The following is a 25,017-nucleotide window of genomic DNA, read 5'->3' on the forward strand; positions in this document are numbered from 1 at the left end:
AGCTCACACGTAACACACACACACAGCGGATTCGCGCTTGAGGTGTGCAATGAATAAAATTGAAAAAAAAAAAAAAATAAAGAAAATTCTGATTTTCGATGCCTAGGTCACAATAATCTATGCTATATATTCTTGAAGTATAAACTAAACTAAATCAACTATTGCCAAACCTCAAAATCAAGAAATACTCATACTTACCTAATATTTCATAAAAAATTGAACTTTTATTTTTATTTCATTACTTTTTGTTTTTATTTGTTTTATTTTACACATACACTGGTGTCCACAGATCTGTACATTCAAATGCAAAAAAAAATTTTAATTAAATAAATACTTAAAAAAAATTAATACATAAAAAAACAGGGCCGCTTCCCTGATAGCCAAGTTGGCCGCAACTTGTTGGGAATTGACAATCTACTGCCGCAACCCGTCGCCAAGTTAACAGCAAAAGTTGGTATTTCCATAAGTTGACGGCAACTTTCCGAGAAACTTGTCGACACCTTTCAGCTTGTGTAACTGTTGCCGAAAACTTGTCTACAAGTTGCACAAAACTTGGTGACAGATTGCGGCAGTAGATTGTCGCCAAGTTTCTCAGCAACTTGTAGCCTACTTGTAGTTGTAACGGGTAAAATTGGGTTTTAAATTAAAATATAACGAAAAGTAATTAATTAGTTAATTAATATCAAAGAAAACGTCAAGTCAGTTTTTACATGTCTCTAGAAACTCGGAATTTAGACGAACCAGAAGTTGGATCGAAGAAATTAGTGATTAAATGTATGATCAATTTAATCAACAAAGGAAAGTAATTATTAGAATTATTAATTAATAAAATTGAAGGTATAAATTATACAACTACCCCTTTCTGCTCGGTTTAGCTCGCCGGAGTCCAGGGTTGAAAAAGGGGTCTTTTAAATATAGATAGTTTTAATTAAACAATCAACAAAATTTTACTTAACCAAAGAAAAAAAAGAACTCCTTTCCAAAAGAAAGAAAACACAGATTTAAACAAAATAACAAACTAGGATTTATTTTAAATAATTTACAATGGCTTCAAGCCCTGTTCTACTTCCTCTTACAATAGTTAATATTAATAATTAAACGTGGTTTTAATATTGTCTAATCACGGTTTGTTGTTAATTAGACAACTTATCACGGCTTGTTGTTAATTAAACTATTTATCACGGTTTTACGCGGTCAGGCAATATATAAACACACACATACTCAAAAGTTCGCGGTCTACAACGCGGTACTACCCCTCCCGGGTGCTTCAGGGGAGTCTGGTCGACTACCCCGTCGGCCCTATACGATCTCCCGTCCCAGAGGGTAAGTGGATCGCCTCCAACAAACCCCCACCTACGCGGATAGTATCGCCTACCACCCCTTGGCAGAAGGCCTTGGAGTGGGGTCCCTTAAAACCTCCTCGAGAGAATAGATTTCGCTTACCTGGCCCGGTCGGACTCCTGGTAAGTGACTTCCTTCTGTTTGACTGGGAATGGCCTTCCTGGACAACCTCTCGGAAGACTAAGTTGCCTCTACGGGCTTATATGCGCGGTTTTATCATCATATCTATCCGCTGTAGATATGGACGGGAAGAAATTCCATCGCCCTCTATTGTCGACAGCGAAAGTATACTGTTTGTGAAATTCTTCTAAGTCCAGAGTTATAAAGTCAAAGGGAATTGAGAAAAAATAATTTTATCAAATGTAAAACTGAATTTAAAAACAAAGAATTCGTTTAAGATGTTAAGTAAATACTAACTCCCGAGAACTTAGCCGTGCGAGCGACGGTAATCCGGGCGGATGGATAGAAAATGAAGGAACGAACGATTGAAATATTAGAGTTAAATTCATTTTCAGCTAATATTTCTCGTATTTCAACTTATTTTATAATTCTTTTCAATCTCTTGAATCTTTTAAAAGATTTATTTAAAATCTCTATAAGCGTTTTTATTTTATTTCCTTTGACTTTGCCTGCTCAGGACTTAGAATAATTTTCGCTCGGGCGAGCATTCACATACTCATACAGTACATTCATATAATTTTATATTTCGCTACATTCGTTCAACTTAAACTTAAAAGTCAATAAGTACAGCCATATAAGTATAAATAAATAATAATACGTCATTTCTGAAGGAAAAATAAAAATGTTTATAATAAGAAAAATAAACCCAATAGTATATAAACATAATACAAGAAATTAGTTGTAAACAAAAGTATAAGTTTTAATAATATATAAGAAATAATAGTTATATTAATAAGAAATAGTATTTAAGTCAGTTGATATAAGAGTAGTAATAAGTACATGGTTGTTTAAGCAAAAAAAATATAGTATTAGAACTTTAGTCCTAGTTTTAAGCATAGTAATAGTATCAATACTAGTTTTAAGTAATTATAGTAGTAACAATAAGTATAGTAATATATAAACGATAAGTAGTCATAGTAATAAGAAATATAAGCACAAATATATCACAAAAAAAATCACAGGCGCCCTCCACACTGGTTATCTCTGCAGTATACCATCCCACCATCAGATAGTCAACAGTTACACAAGCTAAAAGTTGTCGTCAAGTTGGTCGCAACTCAGGTACACCAACTTTCTGATTAGAAACTCTGGCTATCAGGTTTACCTTGTATAATGAATTATTTAACTATTTATTTTTTTCTTTTTTTTTTGCTTACATTTAAGGAACTATTAAACTAATTTATTATAATGGAAAATTATTATAGGAATTATTAAAAAATTCCCGCGGATAGAATGGAAATCTTTGCTAACGCCATCTAGCACGCTCCGATAGAAGAAGCAGGTCTTCACTGACACTGTTTATATATTTTTTTTATATATGACAGCCTGAGATGTAAATTTTTTAGCTTCGACAGTGCACATTTTATTATTTTATATTTAAACGAATAATAATAGAGTTGTAGATTTTTAATCAGTTTGTTACAATGAATTTATGGATATATTGAAATAAAATTTGAAAGAATTCGTTTTGTTTTTCGAAAGTTATGGAGATTACAAGAGTGTTACATGTATTTAATAGGATTTTTTTCTGAAAAATTCATTTTTTATCTAAATTGTGGGTTGGACCAGCTGTTTATTGTTTAGAAAAATGACCATTGATGTTTTCTTTAATTGTAGTATGAAGACTGACCTACTTTAACCACTATATTATTATTTATTTGAAAAAAACTCTGACGGAACCCAGTTTTTTAATTTTTAGGCGAGAGTAGAGCATACCTACGCTCGCGCTTAAGGCATGCAATATTGCGAGTATAATTTTAAGTCACAAGTAATTTTAATACGCGACATGTAGAGTACGAGTAAGAACCGAGTAATAATAATTAGATGCGCAGAGAGCCGAGTCTGAACGTATATTATTCTTTGCAGTCACAAATAAAATTTGATATTGATTTTAGAGATTAAGTATGACTGAATGACTGAAAGATGACATCAGTCACACCAGTTGGCATCGAGTACAAATAAATAATCAAGCAATGAGTAATAGAAGTAAATTGTAAATTTGAAATAAATTATTTGTAGCTGCAAAGTCACGTGATAGCGAGTATGCATATAGATATAGCCGGTGGTTAGTTTAACACGCGGTCAACATAAAAATGATCACAGAGTTTATGTATGAAATTAAGGATGTAATTGAAAAATATAAATGATAAAAAATACCTGATAAATCAGCGAGTTATGGTCAGAATGATATAATTGATGACACAGAGTGATTCGCACGATGTAATTAAATTATATTAAATGCTGGTAGCACATGGTGTTCTATAACAAGTGTTGTAGAATTATGGCAGTTGCCGCGTAGCTGGCTATCGAGTTGAAATTCCGAGTATCAGAAGGCGCGTCGATAGCAGCACCTCTGGTGTAGTAGAGCGTAGAGTTATCAAGTGTTCTGGCGCGAACATTTGATATTTACGCAACATCTATATATATTTATATATATATATATATATATATATATATATATATATATATATATATATATATATATATCTGCATCAGAGTGTCAGTTAGCTCAAATAAAGTAATTAAAAATTGCATCTCAAAGAACAATATAATAATAAAAGGATTCAAGAATCAAAACCTACATAAGTTCATAGTGTTAAATGTTATGAGTGATTAGTAGGGTGATTCATTTCCCAAAAGTTTTTTTTATTTTAAGACCTCAAGCAAAATCTCAATCTACATTGAAAATAAAAAAATACTCACCAAATATGAGCTCTTAATTCCAATGCCGAGTACTTGCCATTTGATTTCAAAGATTTCTCATTTAAAATACACGTAAATTGAATTACTTTTTTTTTCACTTTCTAATACTCAGCTGCATTTCATGATATCAAGGCGGTTTTGGTCGCAAATTGTAGGGCATTTGGTGTTCTTCAAAAGTGCCCATAGTTACTTAGCTGTGATTCCAGCTGTTTTACTTGTGTCCGTTGTGGAACTCATTTTTCCTATGACATTGACGTTTATTGGCTTGTAGAACATAAACCAATGAAAGTACATCAAAAATGTTAATAGAAATCTTATAGGAAGTTTTATTCCCTTCGAAAAAAGTCCTATGAGTCAAGTCGCTCAAGTCCATAGTTTTCGAGTTTCAATCATTTTATTAATTTGAAAAATAAAATATCAATTATAATTTTTTTTTATATTATATTTTTCAAGTTATTGAAATGATTATAACTCGGAAACTATGGTCTTTAGCGACTTGACTCATAGGACTTTTTTCGAAGGGAATAAAACTTCCTATAAGATTTCTATTAACATTTTTGATGTACTTTCATTGGTTTATGTTCTACAAGCCAATAAACGTCAATGTCATAGGAAAAATGAGTTCCACAACGGACACAAGTAAAACAGCTGGAATCACAGCTAAGTAACTATGGGCACTTTTGAAGAACACCAAATGCCCTACAATTTGCGACCAAAACCGCCTTGATATCATGAAATGCAGCTGAGTATTAGAAAGTGAAAAAAAAAGTAATTCAATTTACGTGTATTTTAAATGAGAAATCTTTGAAATCAAATGGCAAGTACTCGGCATTGGAATTAAGAGCTCATATTTGGTGAGTATTTTTTTATTTTCAATGTAGATTGAGATTTTGCTTGAGGACCTAAAAAAAAAAATCTATTGCAGAAATGACTCACCCTAGTGATTAGTTTAGTGTTAACTCATCTTTCTGGGTGTAATTATGTCTATAAGTTAAATACATAAAATCCAATTCTATACTACAGATATTACAAAAAAAAAGGCCATTCGGCAGCCGAAATGGAAGGTAGATTCTCCAATTAATCTATGTAAAAAGTTTCATACATACATATCTTGTGATTCAGGTTAGTGTACAGTCATGATATGGAATTAGGCTTGTTTTCTAAGAGTGAGGGTAAAAAAAAGACAACGACTATTTTCGAGAGAGAACTTCAGGTAGTTGATTTGACAAAACATTACATAGGTAATGTACCAAACTAACCTTCACGTAAACAAAGTATATAAACAATTTAATTAATATGATCATAATTGTAATAGCTATTACGATGGCAAGACCTGTCATAATGATAGGACGTACAGGTACGTTTGAAACAACATAAGTGATAAAAGAAATCCTTTTAAAATATAAAATAGCTGTGAAATTTACAGGTTATTTTCTTCACAATAAAATACAACTGACGAAATTTAATTATGATCGGAAATGCTTAAGTTATGTGGAATAAGAAACCATATTCCCAACATTTCTAGATTTTATTAAAAATTTCAAGGCTATCAAATTATTGGAAGAAATAGTCAAAATATAAAGGTTAAGGTCATAAATTAAAGCTTATTAATCAAGCTTTAAATTACTTTTTACAGAAATGATCTGTGAGTTTTAGTTTCAAAGTTATATGGACTTTGAAAGTGAGTAAAAACTGATTTTTTCGAAAAATCGTTAAAATTTTAAACAGCCATAACTTCTGAACTAATTGACCGATTCAAGGTATCTTCGAACTTAACTGTGGTAATCACACATAAAATAAGTGTAGAGAATTTCATTAAGATTGGATAAGAATTGTAGACGCAATAGTGTCCTCAAAAGTCCGTTATACTATATAAATTAGGGTGGCGCAAAAAAACCGACTATTTTTTTTTCCATCTCGCATGAAATCTTGTTGGTTTACGATGTTTTAAGAAGCCGCTTCACAAATCAGCTCGATAAAAAATTTTTAAGAGGTCGGTCACGAATTTTGAAAATTCAAAAAATGATCGAAATTCGGATTTTTATTTAAAAAATTTTTTTTTTCTCGTGGCAGCAATAGTTTATATTTGTAAAATCATGACTATACTGAAAATTTCAGCCCATAATTTAAATATCTAAACGGCGCTCAAGAATTTTGAATGTTTCCGAGCGCAGTCTCTTGGACGTTTTTGAGCGACCCTTGAATATTAATAATAAAGCTTCTCGATTTTTTCACCATCAATTTGCATGACAATGAATGAAAATATAACCCGAGAAATAGAAATAATAAGTTAGTTACATACTTTTTTATTTTTTAATCCAATTTGTAGGTTTTCTTCGCTTACTCAAAACTGACCGAATTTCATTGTTTAAGCATGTTCTGTATATTTTTGGTTATGCAAAAGTTATATTCAAGTAAAATGACAATAATTGAGTTATAAAAACTAATTCAAACTATTAGTTACATATTATCAGTTAATATTCGAAATTCTTGAGCGCCGTTTAAATATGTAAATTTTGGGCTGAAATTTTCAGCATAGTCATGATTTTATAAATGTAAACTATTGCTGCCACGAGAAAAAAAAAATTTTTTTAATAAAAATCCGAATTTTGATCATTTTTGATATTTTCAAAATTCGTGAGCGACCTCTTAAAAATTTTTTATCGAGCTGATTTGTGGAGAGGCTTCTTAAAACATCGTAAACCAACAAATTTTCATGCGAGATGGAAAAAAAAAATAGTCGGTTTTTTTGTGCCACCCTAATATATATACATATGACGAATTACCAGTTGAGGTATTAATGAGACTCGGGTCTACGTTGTTATCTTTGCCACTCATCTTAATTATTAAACAAATTAACGAACACACACAAGTAATTACTACTTACAAATATCGTATACACTAAACAATAAGATTACAAGCAATAATATCAGTATCGGACAGCTACACAATATCAAAGTATCCAAGAAAATATTAAATATTACAAAAATATCAAATATTACACGATATTAAATACACAAATTATTACAAGCGATTAGTTTACTGGAGGATAACAACTATCGACAATATTCTAGTAACTGTTGTAAAATGTGCGCGGCGGTAAAGTTACAATCGAAACGAATACACGATCGGTCGGATAGCAATGTCGTCCGTTCCTTGGCTCAGTTAGAACTAACTCTCTGTACCCAATATTCTTGAGTCCCCGAATCGACCAAAACTATATCTCAGGTAAATTTTACAAACTCATACAATTACTTCCATATGTTTGAAAACTCCTTATACCGAAAATATTTCTATCTCTGGATCGGGTCTACGTTGGATGCCCAGACGGGCTCCTTCGACTTAAGTCTACCGTCATAAACGTAAATATGAAAACTAACAAAATCTTAAGCGGATTAAATTGTAAAATATTTTTACTAAGTTTTTATAGTCTAATAACGAACTCAATATAGTTGGGACTTTCCCAAGTCTCAGGAAAAACCCGAGTATTATTTTATCTCCGACATATATATATATATATATATATATATATACATACATATATAAATTTTTAAACGGATGGTATTTTTGAACTCTACTCAACTAATTATGATAGTTTATGACGAAATTCCTTGAAAAATCGACCATGAGGACAAATACAATAGTTAAATTTTTTAAAAAATCTACCTAAAAAGCTGTTACCTGCGATTATTTTTTATGAGCTTTTCAAGCTCAATCAAGTTCCATTTTTTGCTAAAGTTTAACAAGTTAAGAATCGAAAATTATTGATGAAGAAGCGGTTTTAAAATTTGTATTCTCGATTGTGTTCAATGAAATGAGCGTATCAAGGCAGAAATCAATGTCAGTGATCAAAATCAAGATTTAAGTGAGTTTTGACTTAAGTCAGAGCAATAATATATGAAATATCCGAGAAAAATATTAAAAACTGGGTTTTCTCAATTTCTTGCTCATAATATGATTCAAACTAAAGAACAAGTTAGATATCATTATATGATGATCGACAGAGACTATAAAGAGAAAAAGTTGGTATGATTTCAGCCACATTTAGTACATTATATTTCGATTCATCCGGAAAAAATAACATTTTATGTTATTTTTTTATCTTTTCAGCGCCGATATCTTTTGAACTAATGAAACGATTTTGACGTTTGAGGTAGCAATCAGCGCGTTTTTTCGAATTCTAAAGCTGACAAAAATTTGGAATCGATCCGTTCAGCAGTTTCAAAGATATCTGAAAAAACCCGTTTTTTACCGATTCTTTCCCCGACGATATCTCTCGAACAAATTAACCGATTAAAATTTTTTAAGCAGCGATCGACGCGTTTTATCAAATTCTAGAGCTGATTAGATTTTGAAGTCAATCGTTCAAGTCGTTTCGGAGAAATCACTAAAATACTAAAAAAAAAATTTTTAACTTCCCGCTAAGAAAATTGTAAATTTTCAAAAATTCGAAAAGTTATTGGTTTCGGTCCGATTCACGAAAATCGAATTTTCATCAGATGTCGACGTTTTGAGGTCCTAGGAAGCTATTGTGACTAATTTCACGATGATGTCCGAGTGTATGTACGTATATTTGTACGTATGTAAATACCTGTATCTTTTAAACGGATGAACCGATTTCAAACTTTAAGGTGCCATTCGACGCGGCTTCTCAATATCTTGAAGCTGGATGAAAATTGAGCTTGATCGGTAGGGCTTGTTTAGAGATATTCCAAAAATAAAATTTTATCAAAAGTGTTTTTATTTGATAACTTCTAATGTGCTCGATGGATTGATTCCAAAATGGACTGGGCTCTAGAACTTTATAAGCCACGTCGAATGCCACCTCAACCATCAAAATTGGTTCATTCGTTCAAGAGAAACCGTTGTCGAAAGAATTATAAACAAATTTATTTTTTATTTTTTTTTAAATATCTCAAAAACGACTAGATAAATCGAATTCAAAATTCGATCAGCTTTAGAACTTGATAAAACGCGTTGATTGCCACCTCAACCGTCTCAATCGGGTTTTTCGTTTGAGAGTGACGTTGGAGAAAAAATAATAAAAAACTATTTTTTTTTAAAAGAACGGCATACAAAACGATTTTCAAGCTTGAAGAGCTCGGAAATGTATTCAAGACAAAGTTTTTGAGCTCAAAGAGCTCGAAAACAGCGGGGAGTTCTAGGGCTAGCCCGCAGGGTCAACTGATAGACAGATTTTTTTTTTTCGTAATTTGCCAATATTTTCAAGTCTAATTAATCGAATGATCTAAAATTTCCCGGAAAGTTAAGGGCCAACAAGCTTTTTCGATTGCCACCTTAAACATCTAAATCGGTGCATTAGTTGAAAAGTTACAAAGAGTTTACACGCACACACACACACACACACACACACACACACACACACACACACACACACACACACACATACATACAGACACTCGGACATCATTCTGAAAATAGTCAGAATAGCTTCCTAGGGTCTCAAAACTTCGAGATCTGATGAAATTTCGATTTTCGCAAATCGGACCGAAACCAATAACTTCCCGAATTTTTGAAAATTTACAATTTTCTTAGCGGGAAATTTTAAATCTGTCTATCGGTTGACCCTGCGGGCCAGCCCTAAAACGTCCCGCTGATTTCAAGCTCCTAGAGCTCGAAAACTTTGTCGTGAATACATTTTCGAGCTCTTCGAACTTGAAAATACTTTTGTATGCCGTTCTTTTAAAAAAAAATAGTTTTTTATCATTTTTTCTCCAACGATATCTCTCAAACAAATGAACTGATTAAGACGGTTGATGTCGCAATCGACGCGTTTTATCAAGTTCTAAAGCTGATCAAATTTTGAATTCGATTTATCGGGTCGATTATGAGATATTTAAAAAAAAAACAAAAAAAATTTTGTTTTTTTAATTATTTCGACGACAGTTTCTCTTAAACGAATGAACCGATTTTGACGGTTGAGGTGGCATTCGACGCGGCTTATAAAGCTCTAGAGCCCAGACGATTTTGGAATCAATCCATCGAGCACATTAAATATTATTCAAAAAAAACATTCTTGAAAAAATTAGATTTTTGGAATATCTCTGAACGAGCCCTACCGATCAAGCTCAATGTCCTACAGCTTCAAAATATTGACGAGCCACGTCGAATGACACCTCAACCGTCAAAATCGGTTCATTCGTTCAAAAGATACAGGTATTTACATACGTAAGTACTTGCGTACATACACACATACATACACTCGGACATCATCTTGAAATTAGTCACAATAGCTTCCTAGGACCTCAAAACGTCGACATCTGATGAAAATTCGATTTTCGTAAATCGGACCAAAACCAATAACTTCCCGAATTTTTGAAAACTTACAATTTTCTTAGCAGGAAGTTGAAAATCTGTCTAGCGGTTGACCCTGCGGGCCAGCCCCAAAACTTCCCGCTGTTTCCGAGCTCCTTGAGCTCAAAGAGCTAGAAAAAATTATTGTAGATACATTTCCGAGCTCTTCGAGCTTGAAAATACATTTGTGTACCATTGTTTTCGAAAAAACCGTTTATTACTATTTTTAACTTCCCGCTAAGAAAATCGACGATTTTCGAAAAATTAGGAAATTATCGTTTTCACTCCGATTTGCGAAAATCGAAATTTCATCAGATGTCGACGTTTTGAGGTCCTAGGAAGCTATCCTGACTATTTTTAGAATGATGTCCGAGTGTCCGTATGTATGTATGTATGTATGAGTGTGTGTGTATGTATGTATGTATGTATGTATGTATGTATGTATGTATGTGTGTGTGTGTGTGTGTGTGTGTGTGTGTGTGTGTGTGTGTGTGTGTGTGTGTATCCGTGTATGTATGTGTGTGACCGGTCTATAACTCCTTAACTAATGAACCGATTTGGATGGTTAAGGCGGCAATCGAAAGAGCTTGTTGGCCATCAACTTTTCTGAAAATTTAAGATCATTTGATCAAGTAGACTCGATAATATTGGTGAATTACGGAAAACAAATTTTTTTTTTTTTAGTTTTTTATTGATTTCTCAGAAACGACTGATACGATCAACTTCAAAATCTAATCAGCTCTAGAACTTAATAAAACGCGTCGATCGCCGCTTTAGCTATCTCAATCGGAGTATTCGTTCGAGAGTTATCGCGGGAAAAAGAAATGGTAAAAAACGGTTTTTTGCGAATATCTTCGAAACAACCAAACCAAACAATTTGAAAATTTTATCGGCTCTATAATTCAATAAAATACGCCGATTGCTGCCTCAACCATCAACATCGGTCAATTCGTTACTGAAATATCGTGGGAGAAAGAAATGCTGAAATCGGCTTTTTTCGAAAACAATGGCACACAAAAGTGTTTTTGAGCTGGAAGAGCTCGAAAAAGTATCCACAACAATGTTTTCGAGCTCGAGGAGCTCGAAAACGACGGGAAGTTTTGGGGCTGGCTCGCAGGGTCATCCGATAGACAGATTTTTTTCTCCTACGATATCTCACGAACAAATTAACCGATTTTTATGGTTGAGGCGGCAATTGACGTATTCTTTTGAGTTCTAGAGCTGATAAGATTTTGAAGTTTTTTAGTTCAATTGTTTCAAAGATATTCGCAAAAAACTGTTTTTTACCATTTCTTTCTCCCGCGATAACTCACGAACTATTCAACCGATTTTGATGGTTGAGGCGGCAACCGACGTGTTTTATTAAATTCTAGAGCTGATTAGATTTTGAAGTCAATCGTTCAAGTCGTATCTGAGAAATCAATAAAAAACTAAAAAAAAAATTTTTTTCCCATAATTCGCCAATATTTTCGAGTCTACTTGATCAAATGATCTTAAATTTCCAGAAAAGTTGATGGCCAATAAGCTCTTTTGATTGCCACCTTAACCATCTAAATCAGTTCATTCATTCAAAAGTTATAGACCGGTCAAACACATACATACACACATACACACACACACACACACACACACACACACACACACACACACACACACACACACACACACACACACACACACACACACACACACACATACATACATACATGCAGACACTCGGACATCATTCTGAAAATAGTCAGAATAGCTTCCTAGGGTCTCAAAACTTCGAGATATGATGAAATTTCGATTTTCGCAAATCGGGGTGAAAACAATAACTTCCCGAATTTTTCAAAAATCGTCGATTTTCTTAGCGAGAAGTTAAAAAATAAAGGAATTTTATTTTTTATCACTTATTAAAATTGAATTCATAGAAACCATAAGTACTAACATTACTGTGTATGATTAATTAAAAATAAGTTAATATTGCCACTCAACCCTCGATCTATGATCGCTCTTACGAAAGAATCAACAGCCAACCCAAGGGTTAACGGGGACAAGGAAAGAACATCTCAATGAGGAAAAGAAAACAAGAAATTAATAAAAAAATAATATCAGTGCAAAGGTAAGAGATTCATGATTGCTATCCTTTCTTTTTCAACTCTAACAATTTTTCCAATCAGCCTTAAAATTTAAGTTGGAAGTAAGGACGCGATAAACCCGAAAATCATATGTATTGATAGGCATATTTGATACCAATCGACTTATGGAAATAACTCTGTTTAAAGCAGAATTATAATTAAAAGAGAACTTACATCAAAACGTATCCCTAAATAATATAAAATGAGGCTTGAATTTAATATTTAAGCTGAAAAATTGCATTGGTTAGTCCGAACACCAAAATCTACGCACCCAAACTTTAAATAAATAATAGTCGGACTCAACAGAGTCGATTCCAACTACTGGTCGTTTTGACTTAAATGACTCACCTACTGAAGCTAGATAACCCTCATAGAACTTTCTCGCAATCAGTAAAGAAAGTAGGTTTAGTATTTGGATCAATTGTTAAACTCTTGTTTATCATTTCTGATTTCAGCGTAAGCATCGGTAGTTTTATTTTAATTAACAGAAAAACCATTTTTTGTGAAGAAAAATTGAAAGCGATCACCCTTTGTTGCACAATGGTTTAAAGATATTATCTTAAAAATGTAATGTAAGGACACAGAACTAAAGTGAATATTTGAGTCGTTCGATATGAATCTATAAGTTACTTAGATCAAAGAACTGTACAGATATCTACTTTTAGTTCCAGGATTTATTTATTTCTTAAAAATGAAACTGAATCAAAAATATTCCAAATTCATTGTGTTTATAGATATTTACAAAATGTTTCGGTTGAGGGTGACCAAGGAAAACCAAACATAGAATTCACACAGGATGGTGTTTTAAAAGCCGCTGAGCTCAAAATCATGAACCTTAGACCTGGCATCAGTAAACAGTTAATTTGGGAAGAGGTAAGTGTGTAAAATAATCATTCGTCATAATTCTTTATTATATAGAAAAAAAAAATATGTTAAATTTGAGATGTAAAGAAGGAAGAGAATAACTGTGAATTAACTTTCTTCATTTTTTTTCAAATATCTTACTTTGAAAGGGTATAGCCGGATTAATATGGGAATTCTGCCCCCATGGCTTTTTTGACTCAAACTTAGGGGGTCGATTTGGTGTCGAATGAAAATAATTCACCTCAATTTTTAGCTCTTTAACTTAAACGGTATTCGAGAATTTCAAAAAAACCTGTCTTTTCGAAATTATTTTTATTTTTATAGTAAAATTCTGAATTAATCAATGATGATTGTTTCCCTAATTCTTACGAGTCCAAAATATAAAAAAATCATATGATCGTGATTCTTAAACGGAAAGCCGATTTTTAACGGAGAAAAGAAAATTATTATCTTTTTTTCTAGCCTTTTTGAAATATGTCAGTCATCAAAATTTGTCAGAAAATGTTTTTCATACTCCTCTATACTCAGGAATTTTTTTGAATTTTTTGAAATGGTGGATCAATTCAAAAAAAATTAAAAACTCATTTTTACTCATTCATTTGACGTATATATGATATCGGATACTTTTTGCAGGAAATTAAATTTTCTACGAGAAAGTGCTCGTCAAAATTTGAAAAAAAAAATTTTTTGGTGGAATAAAAATGAAAATTCATTTTAAAAAAATTAACATTGAGGAAACTAAATTTTTATTGATCTTTGAAACCCCGTTACTTTTTTCTAGTTCGTTTAAAGTACATGATGTAAAAGCACTTTTTTGTAGAGAATTTAATTCCCTATGAAATTATACTAAGCGGAATTGGAAAAAATAAATGTTTTTCATAGTCTCAATAACAAAAAACTAAAATGAAAAATTATCGCGTGTATTTTAAATGGGAAAGGGGACCCCCCTTAGCTCAATTTTAAAGATATCTGGCTGGAATTCGGTAAGGATTTTTCTTATAATATAAAGTAATTTTTGAGTCCATAAGACGTTGAAAAAAAGTATACTTGTTTTTTTTGCGGCACCCTAATACTTGTATCTTGCATGCCTTAAGCGCGAGCATAGGTATGCTCTACTCTCGCCTAAAAATAAATAAATTGGAGTCCGTCAGAGTTTTATTTTAATAAATAATAATATAGTGGTTAAAGTAGATCGGCCTTTATACCCCAATAAAAGAAAACATCAATGGTCATTTTGCTAAACAATAAAATGCTGGTCCGACCCACAATTTGGATAAAAAATGAATTTTTTAGAAAAAATCCTGTAAAATACATGTAACACTCTTCTTGTAATCTCCATAACTTTCGAAAAACAAAACTAATTCTTTTAAATTTTATTTCAATATATCCGTAAATTCATTGTGACAAACTGATTAAAAATCCACAACTCTATTATTATTCGTTTGATTATAAAATAATAAAATGTGTACTGTCGAAGCTAAAAAATTTACATCTCAGGCTGCCATATATAAAAAAAATATAGAAACAGTTAGTGAAGACCTGCTTCTTCTATCGGGGCGTGCTAGATGGCGTTAGCAACGATTTCCATTCTATCCGCGGGAATTTTTTAGTATTGTCTATAATAGTTTTCTATTATAATAAATTAGTTTAATAGTTCCTTAAATGTAAGCAAAAAAAAAGAAAAAAATAGGAGTTTTTGTGAAAAAATTGACAAATCGTAACGTAAACATTTAATCTAAATAATTCGTGTATGACACGACCGCTTAAGGCATGCTCATTTGGATTTTCCAAATTTTTTTTTATACTATTGGGAAATGTTTAAAACTTTGATACAGAAAAAAATAAATTATAATAAAAAAAATTTTCTACGTACTTATTTGAACAAAAAAAACAATTCAAGTTTGTTAAAACGCAAGATTTTAAGAAAAAAATGAGTTTTTAATTTTATTTTAATTGATCCACCACTTCAAAAAATTCAAGAAAATTCCTGAGTATAGAGGAGTATGAAAAACATTTTCTGACAAATTTTGATGAGTGACATATTTCAAAAAGGCTAAAAAAAAAAAGATAATAATTTTCTTTTCTCCGTTAAAAATCGGCTTTCCGTTTAAGAATCACGATCATATGATTTTTTTATACTTTGGACTCGTAAGAATTAGGTAAAAAATTATCATTGATTAATTCAGAATTTTACTATAAAAATAAAAATAATTTCGAAAAAACAGGTTTTTTTGAAATTCTCGAATACCGTTTGAGTTAAAGAGCTAAAAAACGAGGTGAATTATTTTCATTCGACACCAAATCGATCCCTTAAGTTTGAGTCAAAAAAGCCATGGGGGCAGAAATCCCATATTAATCCGGCTATACCCTTTATAATGTAGGTTAGATGTTCAACAAGTTAACTTTGCTAATTTTACAAAAGTCTTTTGGACTAAAAATTGCGATTTTACATCACACAAAGAAGCAGACGCACCAAACATAGCTAAACCAACTATCGCTTTTAGCAATTCACGCTGGTTTTCTTCTCAGCGTAGAGGTCCAGAGCCAGCTCGAGGCGCCTATGACTTTGCTGCATCAGTATTCTTAGAACATATTTCGGTTATTTTTGGCCTCTTATTGTTCCTGTGATTTATACCATACACTCTTTGATTTTCGTTAAGCTTGAGCTTTTGGTAGATTTCATAAAAAATTTAACTATTGTATTTGTCCTCATGATGGAATTTTCGAAAAATTTTGCTACCCCTAAACTCAGCTCCACGAGCTGAGTCAGAAAATACATTTGATTGAAAAGTTTATATATGTATATATTAGGGTGATTCAAAAAACAAAAAAAATTTTTTTTTCTTCCAAACAGGTTCAAGAGTTTCGTATAGATAAATAAAGACGCCTGTGAAAATTAGAGCTCTTAATATTAATATTAACATTGTCCGCATTGCACTTTTCTATTTCCCATAAGAATAACGTGGAAAAAATTTGTTTTATGTCTTCTGATTTTTATAAGTAGCTAACGATTTGTCATAGCAATAATTAGCAGGCATATTTTTGTAGGGAATTGAAACTATCAGACCTATTACAAAATATCATGGACCTTTTTTGTAGACAATTTTATTCCCTAGATGTTATTTCCAATAAAGTTTTTCGGAATTCCGCATTGTTTTCTAGTTATTTTTATTTTAATGTCAAGCTCTTAAAATCGATCAGAAGACTATTTTTTTATGAGCATGACATTAACATAAAAATAACTAGAAAACAATGCGGAATTCCGAAAAACTTTATTGAAAATAACTTCTAGGGAATAAAATTGTCTACAAAAAAGGTCAAATGATACTTTGTAATAGGTCTGATAGTTTTGCCGGAAAAGTAAAAAAATCTTAAAATTTAGTATGAATTCGACTTCAACCTCAAATAACTTTTGAACAAAGCGATTTCTCAAAAAATGATAGAAATCTTTTTTGGTAGAGCATTCAATTCCCTACAAAAATATGCCTGCCAACTATTCCTATGACGCATCGTTAGCTACTTATAAAAATCAGAAGGCGAAAAAAAAATTTTTCCATGTTATTCTTATAGAAAATAGAAAAGAGCAATGCGGACAATGTTAATTTTAATATTAAGAGCTCTAATTTTCACAGGCGTCTTTTTTTATCTATACAAGACTTTTAACCTGTTTGGAAAAAAAAAAAAATTTGTTTGTTTTTTGAATCACCCTAGTATATATATATATATATATATATATATATATATATATATATATATATATATATATATGTATATGTATATATATATGGGTCATTCCACCAAATAAAATTATTTTTACGGGGCGACCCTCGTCGATTTGGTTCAAACTTTGTGGAGTCGTTCTGTATATTAAAAAAAAATGCTCTGAAAATTTGAGCCTTATATATGCAGCTGTTTCAAGGTTATGATTTTTTGAATATTTTAAAAATTTTTGGTTTCAACTTTTTCATTAATTTTTTTGAAGGAAAAATTTTTTTTTTAAACATGAGCACATAACAGTTTTTCGTAGGAAAAATTCTCAGCTTTCCAATAAAAATATCTGTTTTTCATTTTATGTACAAAAGACCTTTTAAAATTCGATTAAAGACGAAAAAACGATTTTTATGACTGTGCGACGCTTGATACATCTAATTTGATATTTTTTTCTGAAAGCTGAGACTTTTTCCCACAAAATATGTGATTTTCACAATGTGCATATTTTTTGTTTGAACAAAATCAATAATTATTACATACAAGTCATTGATTTTATAGTTTTAACAAACTGTAATAGTTCATTGTGTGGCAAGAGATGAAACAAAACGATGTCAGAAGAAAGTAAAGTATAGGCTGCCCGAGCCGTAGGCAAAAGCTGACAATAACTGCAATCTGAAGTCGTGTTTCATCTAGGGTTACACACTATTTTTTTCATGATTACCTGCATTGAAAATGATTATCAGTGTCAGCAGCCAGTTAGAATCAAGTTATATTAAGACCAATGGTGCGATCAACCATTAGTTTACGCCTAACTTATGCTTTGCAATTTATAGTTAAACAGAAACCATAAATACTATTTATTATGCACACAAATTTTTGTAAAACTTGATTACAAAGTCAGAACTGTCATTAACGCAGATAACATCAATCGTCTGAAATCACTATTGAACAGTTCACAAGAATCAAAGTTCAAATTACTAATTCCTAGACTTGAACCATTGATGCTGGTATCATGAAAAATAGTTTTATAATTTTTGTTTTTAGAGCTTTACTGCAGATACATACCCGAAAACATATCCTCACACCGTAAGTTAATACATCCGGGCTATTCAAAATTTTACCAGCGTTGATTTCACTGTTATAACCATCCCTTATTAGAAGAAACCACTTAAAACGATTGGAAAAAAAATTTTAAATACTTTTTAAGGCTTTAGAATACTTTGAATACTTTTGAATCACCCTTTTTATGGGCATTTAACATTACAAACCGTTTCGAATCGTTTGGTTTAATCAGGGAATGATGACATTTTTTAGAAAATGAATGTTTTAGACGTACGATACTTTGAGTCATAAACGGTGAAAGAAACACAAGCAGTGCACCCTATCTCACTTATTGTTGATAGCTCAGGATATATATGTGGTAAAAATGTATCAACATCCTCAAAAAAAATAAGAATTAACGTTTTTTAATCATAGAGAGTTTACATTTTATTTAATTTTATTCAAACAAAAAATATGCACATCGTGAAAATCACATGTTTTGTGGGAAAAAGTCTCAGCTTTCAAAAAAAAATATCAAATTAGATGTATCAAGCGCCGCACAGTCATAAAAATCGTTTTTTCGTCTTTAATCGAATTTTAAAAGGTCTTTTGTAACATAAAATGAAAAATAGATATTTTTATTGGAAAGCTGAGAATTTTTCCTACAAAAAACTGTTGTGCTCATTTTTAAAAAAAAATTTTTTCCTTCAAAAAAAATAATGGGAAAGTTGAAACCAAAAATTTTTAAAATATTCAAAAAATCATAACCTTGAAACAGCTGCATATAAAAGGCTCAAATTTTCAGAGCATTTTTTTTTTAATATATAGAATGACTCCACAAAGTTTGAACCAAATCGACGACGGTCACCCCGTAAAAATAATTTTATTTGGTGGAATGACCCATATATATATATTAGAGTGTGTCAAAAAAAAAAAGATTTTTTTTTCTTTAGGTCTCATAGTCTCCAAAGTTTCTTTGGGACCTAAAAGAAATCCTCCTTAAAAATCAGCTCAATATCTCGAAAATTGAGCTGGCGGTTTACGAATTCATTTTCCCATTTAAAATACACGTAAAAAAATAATTTTTTAGTTTTTCGAGGAAAAATCAATGACAAACATATTTTTTCCGATTTCGACTATCATAGTTTTATAGAAAATCTAATTCCCTACAAAAATGTCCCTGATAGCCATGCTCGTAACTACAATCCAAAAAAAGTTACAAGCCTCCAAAGTTCGAAAAAAAATAATTTTTTTTATGTATAATTATTGTTTTTACTGTGCTGTTATTTAATGGGTGGTATATTTTGTTTTTTGAATTTAATTTGCAATCTTTCATAGAAAATCTATTTTATTGACTGATTCACACAGGTAAAAAAAAAAGTTTATCGTCACGGTTTTAAATTATTTTATACCTCAAACGCTCGATGATTTTCTTTTTCTTTCACTTTATGAGCATGCTAAAATAATAATTTCTTGCGGAAAAATAGATTTTCTGTAAACGATTGCAAATTCAAATTTGAAAAAAATACCACCGATTAAATAACGATAACGTAAAAACAACAATTTTAAGTAAAAAAAAATCTTTTTTTTTTTCGAGCTTTAGAGGCTTGTAACTTTTTTTGTATTATAGCATGACTATTAGGAATATTTTGGTAGGGAAATAAAATTTCCTATAAGAGTATGAGACTCAAAATCGGGGAAAAAATTTGTTTCATTGATTTTTCCTCGAAAAACTAAAAAATAATTTTTTTACGTGTATTTTAAATGGGAAAATGAATTCGTAAGCCGCCAGCTCAATTTTCGAGATATCGAGCTGGTGTTTAAGGAGGATTTTTTTTAGGTCCCAAAGAAACTTTTGAGACTGAGACTTGAAAAAAATAAAAATCATTTCTTTCGACACACCCTAATATATATATATATATATATATATATATATATATATATATATATATATATATATATATATATATATATATATAGATATATATATATATATATAATTATATATATATGTATATGTATAGATATATTTATTTAATAATAATATTTATGACAATAAAATTCAATATTTCTTAACATACTAAATTACACATGAATGTCAATGAAATATTTATTTTCTAAAATGTCGCGATAGTTTACCCAAGTATTCGCACAATCTTCACAATTATATCCCAGTTTTTAATATATTAACACTTCACTGCACTTCATGCAATTTCCCGAAATTTTATACGGATATAACCGATGCCAGTTTTGATTGCAATATTGAAATCTTTTTGTAAAAATCATTGAACAGTCTTTTAAACAATTTTCGCACATAGATGCGTTGTCAATATCATTATGATAAAACTCTTTTACTATTTCCCTTGGCATGGTACAATGTGATGTTATCAAACTTGCGTAGAATTTTAAATTTCTTCCAAGAATTCTGGTGTGTGGAATTCCGTATAATGCATCCAATTCTTTATCTTCTTTCATCTGCTTAAGTACTCCGGCAGGAATTTTCATCTGTAACAACACTTTTAATTTTAAGTATCATCACTAAAATTATAAAATAAAAATATTTAAAAATTTTTTAAATTTGTTAGTCACAAGTTGTTAGTAAGTTTAGAATTGATTAAAAAAATTATTTTTATGAGGATAAACAGAACATGCTAGTTGTTTTTTGAATAGTTCTTACTTCATTATTTCCTTCTTCATTTGTTGGTAAACTTGGGAAAATTTTTTCATCTGTTGATGGTGCTGATGGTTCAGTATTTTCAATTGTTGTTTGAATTTCTTGATTTTGGATTGGTTGTCGAATTATAACTAATTCAACATTTTCATCATTGTTTGAATTTTTATTATTATTATTATTATTATTATTATTATTATTATTATTATTATTATTATTATTATTATTATTAATACTTTTATGAATATTCTTAATGTTATTTTCTTGTGCTCTTATTAAAATGTAATTAGTACAGGCATCCCAAAATGAAAACCAAAAATAAAAAGAGCATCCATGAGTTTTTCGAATTTGAAAAGCATGAAGTACTGTGTCAAATGAAAAGTTTATTAGTCGTATAATCATAATTATACTAAATATTCCCGCGCTTGCAGATCAAAAAATTAAAAATTTTCCCTATGTTTTTTCCCATGTTGAATCAGCTAATTTTTGTAATGCATTAGTGTCAAATAAATTTAATATTGATTCACCTTGATTGGCAAAATGCAAACCATCCATTCCTCTAGCAATATTGCTTAAAATTGCTGGTTTTTCTACTGGAGACATAATTCTATGTCTTAATTTGTCGAGATCTTGTCCAGAATAAATTCCACTTGTAGCTAAAAATTTTGGAGTATATTTCCATGTTGGTTTAGTTAATGGTTGAATTTTATTTGGTGATAAGACTTCAACTGGATTAGGTGTAAATTTGTACCATGATCCATCTATTAAAAATATAGGTGAAAAAAGTGGATTGCAATCAATCTGAGTACCTTTTCTTACTAAAATTCTTGTTTTTGGAGTTATAAAGTAACTGTCATTTCCTCTTTTCACTGGTAATTCGTTATAGCACTCACTTCTTGGGTAAACTGATACTTCAACAGGTATGCACTTCACAATATTTATCGATTCACCTGACATTATAGCCACACTGGTTAAAAAAGTGAATTAAAAAGGATTAAAAAAGCACACATATTTAATACTACTTAATACTCTTCAATACTCTTAATTCTCCGGAGAATTCAGATCGAACATAAAATGAATCCTTTTTAATTCTCCTTCATCTAGCGAAAAAATTATTATCGTTTTGGGTTAAAAAAGAATAAAAAAAGATTAAATATTTTTAATCCTAACTTATCCTTTTTAATTATAGAATAATATTGCAATTTCTGATCGCGCGGAGGATTCGAAAGTATAAAAGAGGATTCGAAAAAGTTTATTTCTAACTAACTCTGTTTAATTCTAAAATAATGTTGCAATTTCTGTTCTCGCGGTGGATTGAAAAGAATAAAAAAGGATTTAAAAAGTTTAATTCTAACTAGTTCTTTTTCATTCTAAAATAATATTCAATTTTTTTCCCGTGGAGGATTCAAAAGAATAAAAGAGGATTCAAAAAAGTTTAATTCTAACTAATTCTTTTTAATTCTAAAATAATTTTAAATTTCTGTTCTCATGGAGGATTCAAGAGAATAAAAGAGGATTTAAAAAAGTATAATTCTAACTAATTCTTTTTAATTCTGAAATAATATTTAATTTCTGTTCCCGTGGAGGATTCAAGAGAATAAAAGAGGATGCAAAAAAGTTCAATTCTAACTAATTCTTTTTAATTCTAAAATAACTCTGAATTTCTGTTCTCGTGGAGGATTCAAGAGAATAAAAGAGGATTCAAAAAAGTATAATTCTAACTAATTCTTTTTAATTCTAAAATAATATCTAATTTCTGTTCCCGTGGAGGATTCAAGAGAATAAAAGAGGATTCAAAAAAGTTCAATTCTAACTAATTCTTTTTAATTCTAAAATAATATCTAATTTCTGTTCCCGTGGAGGATTCAAGAGAATAAAAGAGGATTCAAAAAAGTTCCATTCTAACTAATTCTTTTTAATTCTAAAATAATATCTAATTTCTGTTCCCGTGGAGGATTCAAGAGAATAAAAGAGGATTCAAAAAAGTTCCATTCTAACTAATTCTTTTTAATTCTAAAATAATATTTAATTTTTGTTTCCGTGGAGGATTCAAGAGAATAAAAGAGGATTCAAAAAAGTATAATTCTGACTAATTCTTTTTAATCCCTATAGCGAATTTGGTTACACCGAAAAAATATCTAAAACATACCTGGTATTTGAGTATCATTTTGGTATGTTTTCAGTAGAATTCTAAAAGTATACTTAAATTATACTTATCCATTAATAATAATTTAGGTATGTTTTTGAACAATTTATACCGAAGGTATACTGAGATAAAAAAATTAATTTCTTAGATATCGACATGTTTAATGTGTTTAAGTATATTAGTTGAATAATTTATTTATATGTTTTTTTAATAAATAATTCAAAAAAAAAAAAAATAAAAAAAGTGATAATTGACAGAGGTTCCGAACTTGTGACTTCTCACTTGAGAGTCTCGTGAAGTCCTCATAGCGCTGTCACAGGTCTTCATAAGATAAACAATTTTATTTTTATTTATGGTTTGATTTTTTTATGCAATATATTTATGTTAACTATCTATACTATTATTGTAATAGAATCAAATAAATAATAAATTGATGATAATTGTATGTCTATCAAACACAAACAGAAACATTTCCGATAACAGTGAAATTTTTTTTTATTTTGGTAAAATAAAAAAAAAAGTAAATAAGTATTTACTATTCAAAAGCATTATAATACTAAACCCTTAATTGAAATAGTATTTTTATAATTTTCTATGCAGGCAATAAATTTATTTACTTCAAACTTCAAAGAAACATTTTTCTTTTTTACCAGGTAAAGACCCTTGCGACCTTCAACCCACTCTGGAAACACTCTGGGATCATAGTCAGAATGTAAACATTCTAAATCCAGTATGTTTCTAGAGTGGTTTTGTGCCCTTTTTCCAGAGTGAAACCAAAGTGGTTCCAGAATTGATCCAGAGTAGATCAAAGTGTCTTCAGAATGGACCCAAAGTGAATCCAGAATGAAATCAAAGTGTTTTCAGAATGGACCCAAAGTGAGTCCAGAATGGAATCAAAGTGTTTTCAAAATGGGCTCAAAATGAGTGCAGGATGAAATCATAGTGTTTTCAAAATGGGCCCAGAGTCGATGAAATTTAAATACTAAGGAATAAAAAAAATAAGAGAAAAATTTGCTGGGATAAGATATATGTGAAGGAGGAGAAAGTCACCGGTGCTAAGCAGCAGTGGAAGTAGTTCAGTGCTCGCCACTAGATCGCGCCCAACTTATTATTGTCCTGTTCCTGGTTAGATAGGTGTTTCAGAGTTCTTATATTCTATACTTAAAAATAATTCTGGCACGGATACTTCTCTGTTATTTGACAGAGAGACAAGTGCCTGTTTCGATGGTCATATAGTAGATGCTATATTACATTGTGACAATAATGTCAAATATTTTTGTTTTCTTGAAAAAATTGTTTTTACAATCCAGAAACATAAAATACGTTTCAGGTAATGAAAAAAAATTGATTTTTGTATTCAATAAATGCTCTTGAATATTCTTAAAATAATATATTTCGGTAAATTTTTTTTTTTTTTTTCAGTATTCATTTACTCTGAATACCCTCTGGTTTGAGTATGTATTCACTCTGATCCCACTCTGGAAACATTCTGGAAACACTTTGGTATCAGTTTGTATTCAATGTGGATGCATAACGGTGTCAGTATGTATCCACTCTGGATACTTTCTGGAAACACTTTGGATTTACTCTGTATCCGCTCTGGAAATACTCTGGGTTCACTCTCAGAAAAGGGCACAAAACCATTCTGGAAATACTCTGGAGTCCGTATAGTTGCATCGTGTTACCAGAATATTTCCAGAGTGTATCCAGAATGATTTTAATACCGCCAGGGGACTTATATAGATAAATATTGTCCTCAACCTCTCTGATTTCGGTATAATTTGAGTATAAATCGTGCTTGAAATAGATATTTTTTCAGTATCATTTAAGTATGAAAAATTCAAAAACATACCCAAAACATGAGAAGATTAGAGTATAATCTAAGTATTCAATGGGTATAATTCGTAAAGCATACCGAAATATTT

At 30.6% G+C, this 25,017-nt stretch overlaps 1 protein-coding gene across 9 annotated transcripts in view; it reads left to right on the forward strand.

The window, feature by feature from the left end:
* The window catches only part of LOC130665417 (glutamate receptor ionotropic, NMDA 2B), a 1,452,633-nt gene that overhangs the window by 741,756 nt on the left and 685,860 nt on the right, over nt 1–25,017 (forward strand). For all 9 annotated transcript variants that reach the window (XR_008989544.1, XM_057465786.1, XM_057465780.1 and 6 more), the window contains one exon: nt 13,394–13,532. Coding sequence is in view for 8 of the 9 variants with exons in the window: in XM_057465786.1 (XP_057321769.1) it covers nt 13,394–13,532 (139 nt within the window). In the remaining variant the exon portion in view is untranslated. The remainder of the gene's footprint in view (nt 1–13,393; nt 13,533–25,017) is intronic.

Source organism: Microplitis mediator, chromosome 3 (genome assembly GCF_029852145.1).
Source record: "Microplitis mediator isolate UGA2020A chromosome 3, iyMicMedi2.1, whole genome shotgun sequence".
NCBI classification, from domain to species: domain Eukaryota; kingdom Metazoa; phylum Arthropoda; class Insecta; order Hymenoptera; family Braconidae; genus Microplitis; species Microplitis mediator.